The sequence below is a fragment of the Microcaecilia unicolor genome, chromosome 3, assembly GCF_901765095.1.
Source record: "Microcaecilia unicolor chromosome 3, aMicUni1.1, whole genome shotgun sequence".
NCBI classification, from domain to species: Eukaryota; Metazoa; Chordata; class Amphibia; order Gymnophiona; family Siphonopidae; genus Microcaecilia; species Microcaecilia unicolor.
Genome location: NC_044033.1, coordinates 280,919,417 through 280,943,131, shown reverse-complemented (window position 1 = coordinate 280,943,131; position 23,715 = coordinate 280,919,417). Strand labels below are relative to the sequence as shown.

The 23,715-nt window shown below is 43.8% G+C and overlaps 1 protein-coding gene across 1 annotated transcript in view; it reads right to left on the bottom strand.

Moving 5' to 3' along the window:
- Positions 1 to 23,715, bottom strand: part of TARBP1 (TAR (HIV-1) RNA binding protein 1) — a 919,966-nt gene that overhangs the window by 179,206 nt on the left and 717,045 nt on the right. The window contains exon 26 of the mRNA XM_030198123.1: positions 407 to 578. Coding sequence (XP_030053983.1) covers positions 407 to 578 — 172 coding nt within the window. The remainder of the gene's footprint in view (positions 1 to 406; positions 579 to 23,715) is intronic.

The window sequence follows — 23,715 nt, the reverse complement described above, 5'->3', positions numbered from 1 at the left end:
GCCCTGCGCTAGCAGTGGGGGCAGTTTTTACCATACGCCACAGCTGTTTTTTGCGCAGCTCGTAAAAGCCCCCCACCTCCACCCCAAAAAAGGTGGCAATCTGCTGAGATAACTCTTACCACATAGCCATGTGGCAGGGAGCCTTTACCACCACCCACTTAGGTGGTGGTAAAGGCTCCCGAACTAACCCGGTGGTAACCAGGCGGCATGCAGCGATGCCTGATTACTATCACTGGGCAATTTTCTTTTTGCCCCAGAAATGGCGCATGCTCGGCGGCTGCATTGGCCTGATGGTATTCCCAGAAGAGCGAGCGGTAAGCCCGTGTTGGGCTTACCGCTGCTGGGCCCCTCAATTAACAAAGTACAAACTAAAATATTAAAAAAACAAATTCACCAACATTATTACCAATATCTTGTTGAGACCAGTCACTTGGTTTTAGATCCCGAAGTTCAGCTCTGGAATTAAACAACTGAAATGCTGAACCTAAAGGGATGTCTGAGAATCTGGTAAATTTGCAAGGAGAAATCCATTCCTCTTCCACTACTTCTGAAAGACTAGGGAGCGTGTAAAATATTGTCTGCAAAATATAAAATTAATATTATGAAAATTATAATAATATAAAAATACTGAGTGCAAGTTGGGTGATAAAGACTAATGCACCGAAAATAACAAAATATTATATAGTATGTAGCACCCATATAGCGTTTCAAGGATTTCAAGCCGCTGTGTCAGGGAACCAATGCTTAACGCTGCTCAAATCTCATTTTACTTCACGATTTAGAAGAGAAAATTAGTGAAATAAAATGAGATTTGAGCAGTGGAAGCACTGATCCCCTGATACAGCAGTTTGAAAGCCGTGAAACACTGGCAGCATCGGAAAAGAAAAGAAGTGGATGATTACTCTGAGAAGTTCCCCCTGAAGTGTGCATGTTTTGCTTTAAGAAATTGCAATTTAAATTTTTTGTATATATAGATTTTCATGACATGTCTTCAATATTGAAATTTGAGGCTTTTATAATATGCATAAGGAAGTGCAGGAGTTCATGTGTATTTGCCAGCACACACAGTGGGAGGAGTCATTTTACAACTATACACATGGAAAAAATGAGCAGCAGGAACCTGGCAACTTCCACATATAAATAGCACCGCTTCCATATGCAGCCATCCCAACTTACAAATCTATACCTGTTTCCAACAGTGGCCAATCCAGATCACAAATTCCTGGCAAGATCCCCCCAAAAATACAAAACATTTTATACTGCTTATCCCAGAAACAGTGGATTTTCCCCTAGTCCATTTAATAACGGTCTATGGACTTTTCCTTTAGGAAGCCATCCAAACCTTTTTTAAACTCTGCTAAGCTAACCGCCTTTACCAAATTCTCTGGCAACGAATTCCAGAGTTGAATTACACGTTGAGTGAAGAGAGATTTTCTTCGATTCATTTTAAATTTACTACATTGTAGCTTCATCGCACGCCCCCCAGTCCTAGTATTTTTGGAAAGTGTAAACAGATGCTTCACATTTACCCGTTCAACTCCACTCATTATTTTACAGACCTCTATCATATCTCCCCTCAGCCGCCTTTTCTCCAAGCTGAAGAGCCCTAGCCGCTTTAGCCTTTCCTCATAGGGAAGTCATCCCATCCCCCTTATCATTTTCGTCGCCCTTCTCTGCACCTTTTCTAATTCCACTACATCTTTTTTGAGATGCGGCGACCAGAACTGAACAAAATATTCGAGGTGTGGTCGCACAATGGAGCAATACAAAAGCATTATAACATCCTCATTTTTGCTTTCCATTCCTTTCCTAATAATACCTAACATTCTATTTGCTTTCTTCCACAGCAGCACACTGAGCAGAAGGTTTCAACGTATCATCAATGACGACGCCTAGATCACTTTCTTGGTCCGTGACTCCTAACGTGGTACCTTGCATGATGTAGCTATAATTTGGGTTCCTCTTTCCCACATGCATCACTGATAAAAGAGAGTGTAACTGCCAGTAACAGAGGTGGGAGCTGAGGGGAATGGAATGAGTGGAAGCAGAAGAAAGCAAGTGGAAAACATTTGATCAGAGTGTGAGGACAGAGAAAATAAAGGAGCAGAGAGTACAAGGGAGAAAGTATGGGACTCTCCACAGACACACACCACTCTCATATGCTTACCATTCACATACATAGAGGTCAATCCTATAAAGTGCGCCAAAAGTTAAGTGCTAAAATGCTGGGTGCTAAGTGTAAATTCTATAACAAGATCTGGGTGCCCAAATTCCATTCTAGATTGTCAGCATTTAGGCATAACTACTTATGTTATGTCTATGGCAGGCATAAATGTGCCTGCCATAGAAATAACATCTTTCCTTGGTACTCTGATCTCATCCCATGGTTTTCAGTATCATCTTTACACTGATGACTCCCAGATCTACCTCTCCACACCAGAAATCTCAGCCAAAATCCAGGCCAAAGTATCAGCCTGCCTGTCTGACATTGCTGCCTGGATGTCTCAGCGCCATCTGAAACTAAACATGACCAAGACTGAGCTTCTCATCTTTCCCCCTAAACCAACCTCTCCTCTTACCCCATTCTCTATTTCTGTGGATAACACTCTCATCCTTCCTGTCTCATCAGCTCGTAACCTTGGGGTCATCTTCAACTCCTCCCTCTCCTTCTCTGCACATGTTCAGCAGACTGCTAAAACCTGTAGTTTGTTTCTCTATAATATCAGCAAAATTTGCCCTTTCTATTCTGAGCACACTACCAGAACCCTCATCCACACTCTTATCACCTCTCGCTTGGACTATTGCAACTTGCTTCTCACAGGTCTCCCACTTAGCCATCTCTTCAATCTGTTCAAAATGCTGCTGAATTACTAATATTTCACCAGTGTCATTATGCTCATATTAGCCCTGATCTCAAGTCACTTCACTGGCTCCATATCCGTTTCCGCATACAATTCAAACTCCTCTTATTGACCTATAAGTGCATTCACTCTGCAGCTCCTCAGTACCTCTTCTCTCCCTACATTCCTCCCCGGGAACTCCATTCACTGGGTAAATCTCTCTTATCTGCACCCTTCTCCTCCACTGCTAACTCCAGACTCCATTCCTTTTATCTTGCTGCACCATATGCCTGAAATACACTTCCTGAGCCGGTACGTCAAGCTCCATCTCTGGACATCTTCAAATCTAAGCTAAAAGCCCACCTTTTTGATGCTGCTTTTAACTCCTAACCCTTATTCACTTGTTCAGAACCCTCACTTTAATATTCCCTTATCTCTTGTTTGTCCTGTTTGTCCTAATTAGATTGTAAGCTCTGTTGAGCAGGGACTGTCTCTTCATGTTCAAGTGTACAGTGCTGCGTACGTCTAGTAGTGCTTTAGAAATGATAAGCAGTAGTAGGTACATTAGAGAATGACATGGGGACAGGATGGGAATAGGGCGGGGAAAGGGACAGATCCTGAGGGAACAGAGCCTATGAGATGGGGACAAACTTTGTACCCATGTCATTCTCTACTTTGAAGCCTGTTAATGAACTGGACCGTTATTTATGTTTGAGTGATGCAGACGATATTTTGATTTTTTTGGAAAAACAAGCAAATTTGCTGGCTACAATTGGCAAATTTCCATGGTGGATCCTGTACATTCCTTCTACCAGTACATCTTCTGAGAAGACATCTTCTATTGCAGGAAGGACTGTGGAAGACAGGAGAACTAGACTGAATCCTGAGACTGTCGATGACTTACTCATCCACAGATTAAAAATCATAACATATTTCTCCCCCACTGTAGCCCTGCAGATTTCAACAGGGTGGATTAGGATTCCTTGGGGTAGTAGAAGTCAGCTGTTGTTGGGGTTGGAAGGGTAGAGGGTGGTGGGGTTATTATAGTTGCTGTTATTATTGTTTTCTATTTTTGATTTATAAACAACAGTTGCACAGCATATTGTTCATTTTTATACTTTAATAAAAAGATTTAAATATAAAATATTGTTTGATGCTTCTGCAGATGAGGACAGAGCCCATGGGGATGGGGTGGGGACGGAGACAGAACCCATAGGGACAAACTTTGTTCCCATGTCATTCTCTAGTGCACTTTTAAATAACACTATTCTACAACATGTACCCATAATTGTGGGAGATGCTCATGCCCTGCCCATGTGAACTCCCGCCTTACATTTGCACTAAGATTACAGAATACTGCTCACGAGAATCTGTAACACTCATGCTCATGCTAGTATTCTATAATCTAAGCATGGAAATGCTGCATACATTTAGGTGCTCATGATACATCTCCAACCATTCAGACACACATAGCTATTCACACAAACAAATACACACACATTCAATGTACGCCCTCCACTCATTCACAGCCTCTCCCAACACACACATTCATCCCCCAATACACAGACACACACCTCCTCCCCCTCAGACACCACCCCTCAGTGAAGCCCTACCAGTCACTAAGGTCCAGGTGGAGATATGTTCAGAGATTGGGTGTCGTATCAAAAAAAAATGACTACTCCATTCCCACAGCAATGTTATTACTACTATGGAAATCAAATCCTTGCACATCAGAGATTAATTCATTTCCAGAGTAACAGTTATAATACTAAGGAAAATCCAAATTAAAGAAATGAGAATTTATTTTATGTTTAAATCATATTTTATTATTAAACATTCTGTGAGAATACAGTTAACATTTGTCTCCAAGTACAACCATTTTCCACAATTTCCATATGCTAATATGTGAGTATTTTTTGTTTTTCTTCCCCCCCCTCCCCGTACCTATATCTAGTACATTTATATTCTAGTGATCAACTTGGCAGGTAGTATCATATCATAGGTATCCTATCTTCCCTCCTCAAACTCCACCCTCCCCCTTCCCCCATTTCCACAGTACTCCCTTCCTCTTACAGTGTCCTTCCTATTGGTATCCAAAACATTGCCGTCAGGGGTTCAATATATGACTTCGTGCTGCCGGTGTCATTGTATTCCAGAACGGACTCCATCGTTGTTGGAATTTAACGCCCATCTCTGAGTCAAGGTCTTTTGTAGCTATACGTTCCATACGTAACATGTGTATCATACGTGTCCGCCATTGTTGTAACGTAGGGGAGTGGTATGACATCCATTCTAATAATATTGTTTGCTTACCAACAAGTATTGCTCTCAATGCGAAAGCAGTGTAACCTCGCTTAGGTTTCGTCCCCCATTTTGGTTGTCCAAAGAGCAAATTAACTGCATAATGCCATTTTTGTCCCCACATGTTGGTCACCGTTGTTACAATCTGCTTCCAGAATTTCTGCATATGCCAAAACATATGGCCCACCGTTGCACCAGGGGTCCCACATTTTGGGCATTCACCCCAAGATGACAATCTCATATGGAATGCTTGCCTCGGTGGGATGTGCAAGCGAAGGGCCATCTTGTACTGCAACTCCCAGTGCGTGGTAAAATCTGTAGTTCTTCTAATCTGCAATATGTGAGCATTTGTGCAGTTATTGTAATTTGTAAGTCCAGAGTCCAGGAGCGTGCCAATTTATGGTAGTCCAGCTCCAGAGCTGTGTCCCGTATATGTCTATGATGATATGTCATAGGCACTTTCTGCTGTGACTCCATAGAGTATGCTGAAGAGAGTTCTTCCTGTACGTCCTCTGTTAGTGAAGTCCATGGTAGAGATGATACATAGAGGCATATTTTCAAAGCACTTTGGGAGGCTAAGTTCCATAGGTTTCTATGGAACTTTGGGAGGCTAAGTGCTTTGAAAATGAGCCCGATAGTGTCGCAACTGTCCATAGAAGAAATTGTCACTGGTAGGTAAGTCATATGTCCTCTGTAGTTCACAAAATGGTCTAATGCAGCCCTCTCTAGTCACCACTTGAAGAAGGTACACTATTCCTTTATTTTTCCATCTACAAAATACAGAGTACATCTGTCCAGGTGTAAATGAGCAGTTATCACATATAGATAAATATGGTGTCACCTTTGAGGAAAACTGGTGTAAGCGACACACCCACTCCCAAACTGCTTTTGCAGTTATCAAAATCCCGGAGTGCTTCAATGAATATTGCATGGGTGCCCCTGTACTACGTAAATAATTACTAAAATGTATCCCAGGTATTAGGCCCAACTCCAGGGATGTGTTAGTATAGTCACTTGTATACCTAAACCAATCGTTTATGTCTCATTCCGCTAGCTATACTCAGAAAGCGTATGCTCAATAGCCCCAGCCCCCCGTATTCCACTGGTATATACAAGGTATTAATTGGTAATCTTGCTTTTTTCCCATTCCAGAGGAATTGTTGTAAATGGTGGTGTAGTATTCGTTCATCCCCCTTTTTCAAGTACAGGGGTAACGTTTGGAATATGTATGTCCATCTCGGGGCAATGACCATATTAAATAGTGCAATCCTACCCAATAGGGACACGGGGAGTGCACCCCAGGCCCTTAAGGTCTGTTTAGTGTCAGTGAGCAATTTATGTATGTTTAGGTCATATAGTTGTGAAAGGTCTACCGTTATGCGTACTCCTAGATATTTGATAGAATTCGTCTCCCAAGCAAGTGGGAATTTGTCTGTCCATCCTTCATGTGGGCCCTTTACTATTTCAAGGGCCACTGTTCTAGTTAAATTCAGTTTGAACCCTGAAATTCGGCCAAAATGCTCTATTTCCTTTAATAATCAGTCCATGAATCTAGGGGGATCTGTCAATGTCAGCAATAGATCGTCTGCAAAAGCTAATACTTTAATTGTCTGACCGGCCATCTGCACTCCAGATATAGCTTCCTGCTTCATTAATGTGCGCAAGAGTGGTTCTAATGATATCACAAAGAGGGCAGGCGAGAGAGGGAAAGCCTGTCTGGTCCCCCTCAGTATGCTAAATTCAGCCTCTCTTATACCATTAACCAGGACACTCGCTCCTGGTCTACAATAAAGAGCTTGAACTGCTTGCATAAACCAACCCCCAATCTCCATCGCCTTCATAGTCTGAAAAAGATATTTCCATCCCACCCTGTCGAAAGCCTTTTCAGCGTCTGCACTTACTACTACTGAGGGAATCCCTTGTCCCTGACATGACGCCATGGCCAACAACAGCCGGCGGACATTGTGTGTTGCCTGCCTATTTTTAACAAATCCTACCTCTTCAGGGCATATCAGTCTGGGTAAGCATTTAGCCATCCGCTCTGCCAACATTCCCGCCAGAATCTTGGTATCAACATTTATTAGGGAGATTGGGCGGAAGTCTTCTGCTTTGTTTAATGATTTCCCCGGCTTAGGGATTAGCGTGATTAGAGCTGTATTGGCATGTTGTGGGAATGCTCCCGTAGCTATCACCTCTTCGTAATAGTCCAACAATGTCATTTGCGCCTCTAGAGGTAGGGTCTTATAAAATTCCCCAGTGTATCCGTTAGGACCTGGGGCGGATCGATATTTTAATTTTTTGATTGCCTGTTGGAGTTCTTTTATTGTTAGGGGGGCATTGAGTATAGCCTGGTCTTCCTGTGTTATTGACGGGAGACCTGCCCGCTTTAAGTATTCCTGTATCTGTTGTTCACTAGCTGGTGTCTCAGCTGAATATAATTGAGCAAAATATTTGGTAAAAATATTTCCAATGCCTTTTTGTGTAACTATCAATTTACCATGTTTATCCCTCAGTGCCGCCACTGCCCGGGACCCCCCCCCCCCCCCCCCCCCAGTTTTTTATTACTTTAATCAGCAATCGCCCCGTTTTATTCCCATATCTATGAAGCTTATATTTATAGTGTATGGAGGATCTCATTTCATTTTCATGGAGTAGGGTATTAAGGGTAACCTGTATAGTCTTCCAGTGCTCTAGTGTATTTTGGGTAGGCTTATGGATGTGGGCATGTTTGGCTCTTAACAACTGTTTTTCCAATCGTAGTATAGTCGCTGCTCTGCGCTTCTTCCTCATATTACAATAGGCTATAATGTCCTCTCTAAGTACCGCTTTTGAAGCGGGCCAAAACAAGACCGGGTCCGCTTGCGCGTGTTCTTTATTATAAAACGCATAATCTCCCCATTTAATCAATAGAGGTTCTTGGAATTGGGGATCCTTGTCTAGGTATGCTGGGTACCTCCATCCTGCCCCTCCTACATGATCACCTGGGATTTCTAAGTCCAGCCACACTGGGGTATGGTCAGAAATCTCTTCTGGTCCTATATTAGCTCCCCTTACTTGATGGAACATAGCTCGATCTAGGAAGATATAGTCCAGCCTTGATAACGTGCCGTGGGCCCTAGATCTGTGTGTAAAGTCGTGCTCTCCTGGGTGTAACGTCCTCCATACATCTACTAGGTTTAAAGTTTTGATGAACGTTTGCAGTTCTCCTGCTCGTTGCCCTGAGTAATGTGCTGACTGTGGGTTAGTGGTATCAACTTCCAGGTGTAAAACTAAATTGAAGTCCCCCAGAACCAAAGTCCTACTCATTTGATGTTGGAGACACCTACTCCCTAGTGTCCGATAAAACTCCTTGTCATGTTCATTGGGCCCATACACTCCAACCATGAGGAATTCAAAGCCCTGTACCCATACTCGTAATGTTATGGATCGCCCCTGTTTCCCTTTCTCCACCACTGACACCTTACATGCTAATCCCTTGCGGATAAGGACTGCTATTCCTCCCTTTCGACCTTGGGCAGCTACTGCATAACATTCTCCAACCCAGGCTCTTTGTAGTTTAGCGTGTTCTTCATCATTCAATCGTGTTTCTTGAATACAGGCAATATCTGCCCGGTGTCTTTTAAGGGCTGTTAGTATTTTGCTTCTTTTTGCTGGGGAGGTTATGCCCCCCACATTCCAGGTTATAACTCTGAGTGGCATAGTTGCGTTTTTAAGTTTAAATCCCTCTTTTTATCAACCCTGGAGTCCATTATTAAGGAATGTCCTATAAATGTCCCTGTATGTATACCCCTGCGGTTTCTTTGAACAACATTTCTGTTCAAAGAGTCTGATTCTGAATCCCAATATTTTTTATCTGGAGTAGGTCCTACCCTCCCCGTATCCCCGCTCCCCCCAAAACCAACACATACCCTTTTTTCAGCCGTCTGGTCATACCAGGGGGGTGAATTGTGACTCCAATGAACGTCTGAGGTCCCGAATTCCCCAAGGTTTTTAACATTATACAATAACTTTCCACAGAAAATATTCAGTATTTCCATTTAACAGCTTGCGTTATCAGTTTATAAACAATTCTAAGTTCTTACTTCAGGCTGCCTCCAGGATTTTATTGTCCATTAGGTATTTCTGGGCCTCCGCCACCATGGGAAATGACTGCCATTTTTCTTGTGCATATACTTTTAATTGTGCTGGGTATTGTAAGCGAAATTGGATATTCTTCTGTACCAGAACTGAGCAAAGAGAATGGAATTGTTTTCTTTTTTCTTGTACTGTAGTGGAGTAATGCTGAAATATTAAAACATTCCTGTTGTTATGTTTTAAAGAGCCCCGTTTAAGCTTGAAGCCTTGTAGCTCTGTCTTCCATTCTTCTGCCCATGCGGTGCGCCCTTTCGATAACAACTGGGCCCATCGTGTCTGTGAGCGCTAACTCTTTGGACAACCAAGATTCTAGCCACGTTTCGAGGTTGCGTTCTGGAAGGGCTTCATCCAACCCAACAATGCGTATATTGTTCTTACGCGCTCTATTTTCGTAGTCATCCAAGAGGCTGCGCTGGTCCACCAACTGCTGTCTTAGATTTAGAATGTCCGGATCGAAACCCCGGGTGTCGTCCTCTGCCGCCGAGACCCTGGTTTCCAGGTCTCCGAGCCTGATACCGAAGCCATCCAGCGTCGTTTTGTAAGCCTCTAGTTTGTTGTTTAAGGCTATCCATTTAGGCTCCCAGGCCCTCTCGATCGCTTGCGTTAGCTGTATTGAGTCTCTGTGAATGTAGGCCCTGGTGGCGCGATCTCTTCCGACACCTTGGTGTCGCCACTTCCCGCTTTATTTTTGTCTTTTTTCAGCGACTTTTGCGCCATACTTGCAGGCAAGGATGTGAGATATTTGTCCATATAGTAGAATCACGTTTTTTATATTTTTGTCCGTGGAAAGTAAGTTTTAAGGGGATTCGCGTCAGAGCCTCAGTATCGAGCTGCTTCTCAGCTCATGACGTCACCGGAAGTCCGAGAATTTATTTTATTCCCAGAGTATTTAGAATATCCCAATCCTCAAACATGAGGGAATGCTCAATTCCCTGAAAAGAAAACCAACCCAACCTCACAAGAGACTGCTCCACTCTCTAGAAAAGCATATCAAAACAGAAAATGTGAGACAATTCTCAATTCAAGAAGCAAAAGAAATAATACAAACTAAAATCTAAGACTCAAACATTAAAGGTTGCTCTAGTATAACAACACTTGAGTAAAGTGCTCCACAGCAACATGAGTAATAATCAAGCAAAACTGAACAACGTGAGAGACCACTAGAGTTACAGGAATAATACTAAAGTAAATCTAAACCTCCCATGTGGGAGATTGGTCCAAGTGGCAGAATACTACTACAGTAAATCCAAACCTCCCATGCAAGACTGCTCCAGAGTAACAGGAATAATATTACAGCAAAACCAAATCTTCCACATGAGAGACTGCTCCAGAATAACAAGAAGAATACAACACAAAGGCTAGACAAACAAGGTGTCCTACATGCTTTCAACAAAGGAAGTAATTCATATTCTGGTGCCAACTCATGTATAATTTTAAATACTGCATGTCACCTTAAATAATTCACAAGCGTAAACAGGCAGTCAATGAAGCTGAATCAACAGGAAGTAACCCTATCAAATTTTTTCGGTTTTAACTCTTTTTATTAAGTTTTGAAAATATAAACATTATAATTAGAGATAAATAATATTCCTCAACAATAGAAATGTATCAATATCAAAATTAAAGTCTCTCAAATACTAAAATTTCAAACATAATCACTAGCTAGAATCAGTTATTGCATATGTAGCATATGTAAAAGGGATGTACATACGTTTGATTCATAGTCTCTGAGATATCTGTAGCGAATATATTCCCTTCCCACCTCTCCCAAAATCCCACTCTCTTACTTTATTCTTCATAAGTACAAAATAGATGTTACAATCATAAAAATTTGACAGTTGCTGTTTCTAAACGGGGAGAGGGACCTTGGGGTAATAGTATCTGAGGATTTGAAGGTGACGAAACAGTGTGACAAGGCGGTGGCTGTATCTAGAAGGTTGTTGGGCTGTATAGAGAGAGGTGTGACCAGCAGAAGAAAGGGGGTGTTGATGCCTCTGTATAAGTCGTTGGTGAGGCCCCATCTAGAGTATTGTGTTCAGTTTTGGAGGCCGTATCTTGCTAAGGATGTAAAAAGAATCGAAGTGGTGCAAAGAAAAGCTACGAGAATGGTATGGGATTTGCATAACAAGACATATGAGGAGAGACTTGCTGACCTGAACATGTATACCCTGGAGGAAAGGAGAAACAGGGGTGATATGATACAGACGTTCAAATATTTGAAAGGTATTAATCCGCAAACGAACCTTTTCCGGAGATACGAAGGCGGTAGAACGAGAGGACATGAAATGAGATTGAAGGGGGGCAGACTCAAGAAAAATGTCAGGAAGTATTTCTTCACGGAGAGAGTGGTGGATGCTTGGAATGCCCTCCCGCGGGAGGTGGTGGAGAGGAAAACGGTAACGGAATTCAAACATGCGTGGGATAAACATAAAGGAATCCTGTTCAAAAGGAAAGGATCCTCAGGAGCTTAACCGAGATTGGATAGCAGAGCCGGTAGTGGGAGGCGGGGCTGGAGGTTGGGAGGCGGGGATAGTGCGGGGCAGACTTATACGGTCTGTGCCAGAGCCAGTGGTGGGAGGCGGGACTGGAGGTTGGGAGGCAGGGATAGCGCTGGGCAGACTTATAGGTCTGTGCCAGAGCCGGTGGTGGGAGGCGGGGATAGTGCTGGGCAGACTTATACGGTCTATGCCAGAGCCGGTGGTTGGGAGGCGGGGCTAGTGCTGGGCAGACTTATACGGTCTGTGCCCTGAAGAGCACAGGTACAAATCAAAGTAGGGTATACACAAAAGTAGCACACATGAGTTGTCTTGTTGGGTAGACTGGATGGACCGTGCAGGTCTTTTTCTGCCGTCATCTACTATGTTAGGTCAGATGATCTAACTTTCATTTCTCCAGGTATTTTACATACAGACTGAAATTTTTCTGCTTTCATTTTCATTCGATAAGTGAGTTTTAACATTAATACATTCCAGAGCACTTGTACAACCATTCTTCAAAAAAAGGTGGTGAATTACTTTCCTATATTTTGACCACAGCACATCTTGCTGCCACTAGACAATGACAAAAAAAACATCAAGGTGTGTTCTTGAATTAAACCATAATCTTCCTCACCTAATACAAATATATATTCATATTAAAGTGAAAAAAGGGTATTAGTAATGGATAAAATACATTTCTGTATTTCTTTACAACATAGTTGGATTTTGGGAATTCTACCACATGCGATCAAAGTCTCCCAACAGATCACATTTTCGCCATCAAAGTGATGAAACATTATGATTCCATTTATGAATCAAGGTAGAAAAATAATATGTTCTCAGTAAGATCTTAGGGGTCCTTTTAATAAACTGTGTGAAAAAGTGGCCTGTGGAAGTATGGGTGTGTGGAATTGCCATGCACCAAGGCCACTTTTTACAGTAGCCAGAATTTCTATTAACTTAAATGGAAGTCATAAATGGCCGTGTGCTAATTAAAATATTGGCACGTGGCCTTTTACTGCCTGAGCCCTTACCACTACCCATTTAGGAGGTGGCAAAGGCTCAGGTGCTAACCCAGTGGTACTCAGATAATGTGCGGCGAAGCCCGATTAACACAGGGCACACCTACTCATTGTCCATCACACTAGAAAATAGAAAAATGGAGTGACTTGAGGAAAGGGCTAATATGAGAATAGTGACACTGGTGGAATATAAGTTGTGCAGCAGAATTTTGAACGGATTGAAGAGGAGAGAGATGGCTAAGTGGGAGACCTGTGAGAAGCAAATTGCAACAGTCTAAGCGAGAGGTGATAAGATTGTGGATAAGGGTTCTGGTAGTGTGCTCAGAAAGGAAAGGGCAAATTTTGGTGTTATTATAGAGAAAGAAACGACAGGTTTTAGCAGTGTGTTGAATATGTGCAGAGAAGGAGAGAGAGGTCGAAGATGACCTCAAGGTTACGAGCTAATGAGACAGAGAGGATGAGAGTGTTATTCACAGAGACAGAGAATGGGGGAAGAGGGGAAAAGATAAGAAGCTCATTCTTGGTAATGTTTAGTTTCAGATGGCAGTGAGACATCCAGGCAGCAATGTCAGACAGGCAGGCTGATACTTTGGTCGGGATTCTTGCTGAGATTTCTGGTGTGGAGAGGTAGATATGGGAGTCATCAGCGTAAAGGTGATACTGAAAACCACGGGATGAGATCAGAGTACCAAGGGAAGAAATATAGGTGGAGAAAAGAAGAGGTCTCAGAACAGATCCCTGAGGTATACCAACTGATAGTGGGAGAGAAGTGGAGGAGGATGCACCAGAGTATACACTAATAGTACATTGGGAGAGATAAGAAGCAAACCAGGAAAGAACAGAGCCCTGAAATCCAAGTAGTAGATGTTTTTCAACAGTGCCAAAAGCAGCAGATAGATTGAGAAGGATGAGGATAAATGAGACCGTTGGATCTGGCCAGGAACAGGTCACTGGAGACTTTACCAAGCGTTGTTTCAGTTGAATGAAGAGGGCGAAAGCCAGATTGAAGTGGATTAAGTATAGCTTCAGATGAAAGAAAGTCAAGACAATGGTGGTGAACAGCACGCTCAAGTATCTTGGATAGGAAAGGGAGGAGGAAGATGGGGCAATAGTTGGAAGGACAGGTAGGGTCTAATGAAGGTTTTTTTAAAGGAGTGGTGTAACTACGGCATGTTTGAAGGCATTAGGAACAGTCGCAGTGGAAAGTGAAAGATTAAGGATATGACAAATAAAGGGGATGGCATTAGGAGAGATCGCTCTGATGGGTAGGAATAGGATCAGAGGAACGTGTAGTTGGTTTTGAGGAGGAAAGAAAATGTGCAGTTTCCTCTTCAGTGATTTCAGAAAAGGAGGTAGGGGTTGAAGGAGGGTTGAGAGAATGGACTAAGGGAAGGAGAGGTAGAGGTGATTTGGTTGAGAATTCAAGTTTAATCTTGTGAACCTTATCATGGAAGTACTCAGAGTCTGGGGAGAAAGTGAAGGGGGAGTTGGAGGTGAAGGCACTGAGGAGAGAGTTCAGTGTGGCAAAGAGTATGACTGAAGGTGTCTACGACTTTCAAGTATCTTCCTTTTTTTTTTTTTTTTAAGTGGATTCTTTCCAATCTGAAGATTGTTTCTGTGTATGTGAGCGTGGTTGTGCTTGGGCAAACCAGAGATTTCTTCTACAAGATCTTGGATAATCTTCCAGCTCTGTAATTCGATAATGTGTATGGTTCCTTTCAAAGATTAGGCTGAAAGGGAAGCCCCCAATAATACATGATACCTTTTATTTTGGAGTAGCTGAGTAAGGAGTCGGAAGTTTTTTCTTCTTCTAGAGTGTAAGCAGATAAATTAGGAAGAATCTGTTGTGAATGGTTCTGGTATTCCACAGATTTCTTTGTTCTAATAGCTTGGAGTAGCAATTGTTTATATTCATGATAGTGGAAGCAAGCAATTATAGTTCTAGAAGCTTCCTGTCAATTCTGTCACTTTCCCAGACTGTGATGTGCTCTATCAATGCAGACTCCTGATTTGATATTAGAGACACAAGATACAAAAATGTCCTCTGTACAATATGTATGACATCTTCAGATCCTTTTTGTGGTTTAGAGAGACCAAAGATTTTTATTTTGCATTGCCTTTGTTGGTTTTCTAAGTCATCCTGCTTTTATTTCAACTCTTTGGTTAGTTCTTCTAGCTTATGAATTTTTCATTAGAATATGGCTGTAGCATCTATCTGTTCTCCTACATGTATTTCATTTTGGGTAACTCTGCCTTCCAGTGCACTAAGGTCCTTTCTGATTTCCCCTATGCCTTTGAAAGGCAGTATTATAAAGTAACTGAGGGGGGGGGGGGGGGGGTCTTTTACAAAGGTGCGGTAGCATTTTTAGCGTGCGCTGAACGCTAGAGTCGCCCATAGGAATATATGGCCATCTCTAGTATTTAGCGCATGCTTGCTTTTAGTGTGCGCTAAAAATGCTAGTTGTAAAAGCAACTAGTTACTGTACTTAATTAAAAGTTTTGTTACTTTTACTTATAAAGAAGTACAGGAAAAATCTGTTACTTTTACCGAAGTAATAATTTTACCTAATTACTTCTGATGCTTGCAATCAAAAGTAAAAAATGAAAGTGGCAGAGAGACCTAAATGATGATTCCTCAGTAAGCCAAATGAAACATCAAAACCTGGAACAGGATTTTGTTATTGCAAACCTCATCACACAAACAGTGGATCATCTCATCTTAAATTTTGGTGTTCAGGGAATGCAGCCTATGAGAACTGTAGAGTTGCCTGTGCTTCTTGAACTGGTTACAAGTCTCCAGCCAAACAGAACAGTAATGAATCTGGTCACTTTGAAGTGGAGATGAAGCTGATGCTGGTTGCAATTTTTCATGAACAGACACAGGGGCGTACCTAGGGTCTCTGGTGCCCCCCTGCAGACTATCAGTTGGTGCCCCCCACCTGTGTGGCACAAGATGGCAAGGCTTACAAGCCTTTCTTGCGAAATACTTGATCGCAAATAATTTTTTATGATTTTTAACCGTGAAAATGATTGCTCACCACTTGCCACACTGACAGGAATTGTCAGCAATATTCTTAGAAAACAAATTGCTATACATTGCAAAATAAGATAGCAGATGTAAATTCTCAAAGTGGACATATTCCAAACACTAAAATGAAAATAAAATGATTTTTTTCTACCTTTGTTGTCTGGTGACTTTGTTTTTCTATCCATATTGGTCAGAGTATCTGATTCTGCTGCTCTCTATCTGTTCTCTTAACTCCATTTCCAGGGCTTCCTTTCCATTTATTTCTTTACTTTCCTCCTTTCTTCTTCATTTCTTGCCCTACATCCATAAGTAAAAGCTGTGTCCTCCTCTGTGGAATTGACTGGAGGAGGTATAACGTGGATACAACTTTTGCCTATTTTCTCCATCCATGTGCATCTTCTTCTTTTTTCTTTCCTCACCTCCATCCATGTCCAGCACTTCTCCTCTCTCATCCCCTCCATCCATGTTCAGCATTTCTCCTCTCTCGTCCCTCCCCTGTATCCATATAAAGCAATAATTCTCTCTCCCCTCTCCTCCATCCAAGACCAGCATTTCTCCTCTCTCCCCGCCAACTCACTGAAACCTTCTGCTCAGTGTGCTGCTGCGGCTAAGAAAGCGAATAGAATGTTGGGTATTATCAGGAAAGGTATGGAAAACAGGTGTGAGGACGTTATAATGCCGTTGTATCGCTCCATGGTGCGACCGCACCTTGAGTATTGTGTTCAATTCTGGTCGCCGCATCTCAAGAAAGATATAGTAGAATTGGAAAAGGTGCAGCGAAGGGCGACTAAAATGATAGCGGGGATGGGACGACTTCCCTATGAAGAAAGACTAAGGAGGCTAGGGCTATACAGCTTGGAGAAGAGACGGCTGAGGGGAGACATGATAGAGGTATATAAAATAATGAGTGGAGTGGAACAGGTGGATGTGAAGCGTCTGTTCACGCTTTCCAAAAATACTAGGACTAGGGGGCATGCGATGAAACTACAGTGTAGTAAATTTAAAACAAATCGGAGAAAATTTTTCTTCACCCAACGTGTAATTAAACTCTGGAATTCGTTGCCGGAGAAAGTGGTGAAGGCAGTTAGCTTAGCAGAGTTTAAAAAGGGGTTGGACGGTTTCCTAAAGGACAAGTCCATAAACCGCTACTAAACGGACTTGGAAAACTCCAAAATTCCAGGAATAACATGTATAGAATGTTTGTACGTTTGGGAAGCTTGCCAGGTGCCCTTGGCCTGGATTGGCCGCTGTCGTGGACAGGATGCTGGGCTCGATGGACCCTTGGTCTTTTCCCAGTATGGCATTACTTATGTACTTATGTACTTATATAACTCCTCCATCCATCCATGTCCAGAGAATCTCTCTCCCCTGCCCTCCCCTCTCATCCATGTCCAGCGATTCTCCTCTCTCCCCTGCCCTTCATGTCCAGTGAATCTCTCTTCGCTGACCTCCCCTCTCATCCATGTCCAGCAATTCTCTCTTCCCTGCCCTCCTCTCCCCTCCATGTCCAGCATGGAGAGGAGACGGGAGGGCAGGGGAGGGAGGCGACATGCTGGACATGGAGGGGAGGGTAGGGGAGGGGAGAGAGAATTGCTGGACATGGAGGGGAGGGCAAGGGAGGGAAGAGAGAATTGCTGGACATGGAGGGGAGGGCAGGGGAGAGAGGAGAATCGCGACTTCGGGTAAAAGATTTTGGAGCGCGAGAGCAGGAACAGAAGGGAGCAGGCAAGTGAGCCGGACCTCAGGAAAAAGGTGCTGGTAACTGTACCGGCGCGTACCGGCACAAAAAAAGCACTGTATGTATCCCTCATTGATAAGTATCTGACTCTAAAGTTTAGCAATTTCATTAAAGCAAAATGTATTTTCACATATCACAAACTCTTCCTATCCAAGCAGAATGTTTTATATTTATTTATTGCATTTGTATCCCACATTTTCCTACCTCTTTGCAGGCTCAATGTGGCTTACAATACATCATGAATGGTGGAGATATATAAGAAATAAACATTTAGTAATTACACACAAAAAAAAGCAATCAGAATTTCACATACCAGCTCTTCAACACAGCTAAACTTCCTCTTTGAACCTACTGTTTGAACCATCAGTCAATGAAATGGCTTTTAGCTGTAGATATCGCAGGTTACCTGATAATTATGCACACATCATTGCGGTCATGCCCTCCTCTCAGTGTACTTGCTCAGAAAAAAAAATTTGAACCACTTACAGATTTTAACAAACAATTATACTATTTCTTTTTTATTTCTCCCCAGTCTCACTTGCACACCTCCCTCCAAACCTGTTCTCTTTCATTTGAATGTTGTTCAAGCTCACCCTGAATGAGGAATTCTGTAGGGCTATTTCCCTGTGAGCCTCACTCTGCTGATCTCAGCCTGTGTATACAACTATGTCAAGATGGAGTCTGTGAACTAAGACCCTGCACTTCAGTGACCAAGCAGATTCAACTTTCTGTTTGTGGCAGAGCTCTGCTTGTGATAAATAACTGGCAGGTCTGGAAATTCAAGGATATGCAGTGGGCTACCTGACCCTTGCACCTCCCTGATGAGCTACAGGGGGTAAGGCCATGGTGCCAGCGAGTCTGATGAGAGACAGGAATGCATATCACAATGTAACTTTTTTTTTTTTTGATCTTCCAGTTGTTACATTGTGGTATGCATTCCTGTCTCTCATCAGACTCGCTGGCACCATGGCCTTACCCCCTGTAGCTCATCAGGGAGGTGCAAGGGTCAGGTAGCCCACTGCATATCCTTGAATTTCCAGACCTGCCAGTTATTTATCACAAGCAGAGCTCTGCCACAAACAGAGAGTTGAATCTGCTTGGTCACTGAAGTGTAGGGTCTTAGTTCACAGACTCCATCTTGACATAGTTGTATATACAGGCTGAGATCAGCAGAGTGAGGCTCACAGGGAAATAGCCTTTTGGTTTTTCTTGCTCAGGGAAGGAGCTGGACAAGATCCTGATTGGTTGCTGTCTGGTCACCTGGGAATCAGGGGCCAGAGAGCGAAAAAACCAGATAGAGAAGGACAAGAGGACAGACAGAAGAAGAAAGAAAAGAAGAAAGGGAGAATTTGTCTGGTTCTACTGGAAGAAGGGTAGCTGAAAAGAAGACCAGTGAGACCTGAAGTGGTCCACAACCTTGTGAACTGACCATCTGAAGAAAGTACCTGTTGGTTCAGCTCTACCGGCCAGAGAGACTGTAATCCTGCATGCTGCAGAGAGCCTGTGTTGTTTCCTAAGACGGGGACTCGCTGTAGAAAACAGCTGGAGTCTAAAGGGAAAAACCTGTGTCCACTTCATCTGAGAGACCACCTAGAGTCGGCTCGGTGAGGATTACAGAAATTTATTTCCTATAGTCGGGGATTAGCTAGTGGGTTCTTACCTCAGCAAAGGCAGGTTAGTCAGAACTTTGTGATCAGGAAGATGTGCTGCTAACTGTATTACTTCATGACCTAGTCAGTATTACTAATCAGGATTGTGTAACAACCTAGTAACCAGTGATATCAGTGTTTTAGTTAGGCAATAGATTCTACAGTTGCTTATCAGTATAAGGGAGTACAATTGTACAGCTGAGCTGTAGTGTAGGGTGTATTATTCTATTTTCTTACCTATATAATAAATTAATATATTTCACAGCAGTGACTTTACTTTTATTCCAGTTCTCTCTAACAGAAGAAAAGTTCTGGTGTAGGCCCAGAACAGCCAGGTTCCTTTATAATATATAACCCCTGGACAGAGCTAGGAAGTTGGTTTAGCCAGACTCCTGTAAACGGAACCTGGGAATTACTCATTGGGTAGCTTTGCCCAGAAGAGTTATTCATCCTATAAATGCTTATATAAGTGGGGGCTCGTCCGGGATCTCAGAGAGTTGAGAAAAGAATCCGACTATTTTCTGTATAGAGAACTGCTACAGGAATGTCTCTGTGTGTATCTCTGCTTTTCTGTGATCTCTAGTGCTGTTGAAGTCTGTATCCATTCACTAATTTGTTTCCTTGCTGTCTGTGTCTCTGACATTGTTTCAGAGACTGCAGGGGGGGGAGGAACTTAAAGGAGTCAGGTTTCTGTGAAGCTGCTATTCAAGATTTACAGCTCACTTATAAGCAAAGGCAAGAGTTTTATTGCTGGTTTTGTTTACATTAGCTGTCTCTGCAGGCAGCTCAGCTAGGATGATGTCACTCACAAGGCTAGAGTTGGATGTCTTTGAAATTCTGATGGAGGCTGCTCAAAGCAAGTCTCAGAGGCATGGCACAGTTCAATCATGGATTGCCTTGTTTAAAAAAGAATCTGCCGATAGCCAAGCGACATATACCACAATTTTGAACAATATTGTACAGGGCAAGGCTAAGCTCGCTCTAACGGATCTAGCAGAGTTAGTTTGCACTCTTCTAGCTATTAAAGACAATGCTGTGCCTCGCTTCAGGTAGCCTTGCAGAGGTCGTGCGAATCACTGACTGTTCTAACCACAGAAAAAGCTGATTTACAGTGTAAGTGGGAAAACAGACAGGCTCAGGCGACCGCTGTAAGAGAAGGTTCGAGGAGCAGCACCCAAGGTCAGGCAATGTGTATTGATTGCCCTGTACTTAGAGATAAAATTGCCGCTCTAGAGGATCTGATAGTCCAGTGTGAAAAACATGTCCGCTCCCTGCAGTGTGAGTTAAAGATGAAAGAGGCCACTCTAAGTTTGAAAACTCAGCAGCTGGCTGACACTGAAGAAACTCTCGATCTAAGGTGTCAAGTTGCTCGATTACAGTCTTTCCAGCACACAGTGAGAGATAGATCTGAGGGTTCTCTGTCTGCTCTACGACGAGAGTTACAGTAAGAGCAGGAGAGATGCAGCTTTGCCCAAGAGGCATGAAGAGGCATGGCACAGCGCCAAGGAAGAGCTGAATGTTCTACCTGGAGATAATCCTGAATAACTCGCCTACGGCGACGGACGCTCCAGACGATGCTACAGACCTGCCTCAAGAGACCGCTACTCCCACTTCCAGTCCAGATCCACCACATCCTCGCTGGTTGACTGACCTTCAACAGAAGGATGATGCCTACACCATCCCAGTCCAGATAGCTGACACTCCACAGTTTCAGTCCACTTTGCTGTTGCTTAGTGACGTCTCCTTCATCAGTGACACCTTGTTCTATCGGCTGCGCAAGTCTGTGCAACTTCCCTTCAGTAAGTGCTCCACCACTTCTGTCCAGGTACCTGGACAAGGTGCCAAGTCGCTGGTGGGAATTTGCAGCCTTCCTTTGACTGTGGGACAGAAGACTTTCACCCACCACTTCTCTATTGTGAAAGGCCTACAACAGCCCTTATGTCTGGGCTCCGATTGCCTGGTACGACTGGGAGTTTATGTGGACTTGGTGAACCTGGTCCTGTGGAGCCGACTGGATGGCGGTCCAGTGGAATTTGAAGTAACACCTGTTAGCTTGAAGTCGGGACAGACCATACCCCAGGTCTGCGAAGTAGTCTGCGATGCAGACGTGACCATTCCGGCAAGAGTGAGGGATTTTTCCATCAAGCTCCGTCTTGCACAAGGACAGCGTCTATTGGACAAAGTGGTGTTCTTCAACCCTCATTCCCATTTTCGTGACCTAGGGTTGTCCACCGGTGTTCTGCCATGTTTGGAAGTGACTGGGGCTCCTTTTCACTTGTTAGTCATCAATCTGCAATCAGATGAAGTTGTTGTGTCTAAAGATGACCCTTTTGGATTTCTGGTGGGAGAGTCTTTTCCTGATGTTGAGGTAAGTTTGCCTATTATTGGCAGGCTGCCTCCCTCTTGGAACACCTGCCAGGGGGGGACAACAACGAAAGGTCTGTTTACATCTCCCAGAGGCCTAATATCTCTGGAGTTCGTCTGGCCATATGATGCAACGGGTTCACAAGTGCAGTTGGAAGATGACTTCTTGATTTTGTCCAGGAGGATGTGTCAACCCCAGAGGGCTAGAGTGGTGAACGCCATTGGAACTTCATCTCTTCAGGAAGAAATTCCACCCAATCAGCCTCTCTCAGAATTTGATGCTATGGTGAAAGATCAAGTGGAACAGGCTGATGCTTGTACTACGGAAACAGAGAAGATGCAGTTGATGGAGCTGCTGTACAAAAACAAGGAACTGTTTGCTGTAGACTCGTATGATTGTGGGCTTACCGACCTGCATGTCACCAGAGTGCCTACGGAACCAAATAGTAAGCCTGTCTTTGTACGCCAGTATAAGATTCCATTGGCTTCCTACGAATCCGTACAAGAGATTCTCAACACTTTGGAGGCCAGGGGCATCATCAGGCAATGCAACAGCACCTACAACTCCCCTCTGTGGCCCATCTTGAAGAAGAACAACAGCTGGAGAATTGCCTTGGACTACCGGCAGCTGAATAAGCGGGTACCTTTGTCCAGGTGGCCTATGGCTCCGCAGGACCAGAATCTGGCTACCATCAAGGGGGCTAAGTATTTCACCAGCTTGGACCTGGCATCAGGATTTTGGACCGTACCTGTACATCCACAGGATCAGTAAAAGCTGGCTTTCACCTTTGGAAAAAAACAGTATACGTGGAACAGAACTCCCTTTGGGTTTCTCAATTCACCTGCTGAATTCAACAACTTTTTACACAAAGCACTCCCAGATGCTGAAGCTCGAGGGACTGTGGTCTATGTGGATGACATCCTGATCAAAAGCCCTACCTTTCAAGATCACTTGGCAGAGATTGAACATGTTTTCACACAGTTGACAAATGCTGGAGCTAAACTGACCCTGGCCAAAGGACAATGGTGCAGAAAAGCACTGAATTACCTAGGGTATGAAATTTCCGCTGATGGTCTGAGGCCAGCGAGTGCAGGCCTTACAACAACTGAAACAACCTACCACTCTCACTAAACTCCGTTCCTTCCTGGGAATATGCAACTACTCCCGACAGTTCATAGATGAGTATGCGGAGATCACCCGACCCTTGGTCAAGCTATTACTACTACTACTACTTAACATTTCTATAGCGCTGCTAGGGTTACGCAGCGCTGTACAATTTAACATAAAAGGACAGGCCCTGCTCAAAGAGCTTACAATCTAAAGGACAAGTGAGTAGACGATACGATGGGGGCAGTCAATTTGGGGCAGTCCAGATATCCTGAAGGTAAGAGTTAGGTGCCGAAGGCAGCATTGAAGAGGTGGGTTTTAAGCAGAGACTTGAAGATGGGCAGGGAGGGGGCTTGACGTAGGGGCTCAGGAAGGTTGTTCCAGGCATAGGGTGAGGCGAGGCAGAATGGGCGGAGCCCGGAGTTCGCAGTGGTGGAGAAGGGTACTGAGAGGAGGGATTTGTCCTGTGAACGGAGGTTTCGGGTGGGAACATAAGGGGAGATGAGGGTAGTGAGGGGCAGCAGATTGAGTACATTTGTAGGTAAGAAGGAGGAGCTTCAACTGAATGCGGTAACGGATTGGAAGCCAGTGAAGTGACCTGAGAAGAGGGGTGATATGAGTATATCGGTTCTGGCGGAATATAAGACGTGCAGCAGAGTTCTGAACAGATTGAAGGGGGGATAGATGGCTAAGTGGGAGTCCGGTGAGGAGTAAGTTGCAGTAGTCAAGTCGGGAGGTAATGAGAGCGTGGACGAGAGTTCGGGTGATGTGTTCCGAGAGGAAAGGGAGAATTTTGCTGATGTTGAAGAGGAAGAAGCGACAGGTCTTGGCTATCTGCTGGATGTGTGCCGAGAAGGAGAGGGAGGAGTCGAAGATGACTCCGAGGTTGCGGGCAGATGAGACGGGGAGGATGAGGGTGTTATCCACTGAGATAGAAAGTGGAGGAAGAGGAGAAGTGGGTTTTGGTGGAAAGACGATGAGCTCAGTCTTGGACATGTTCAGTTTCAGGTGGCGGTTGGACATCCATGTAGCAATGTCGGTTAAGCAGGCCGAT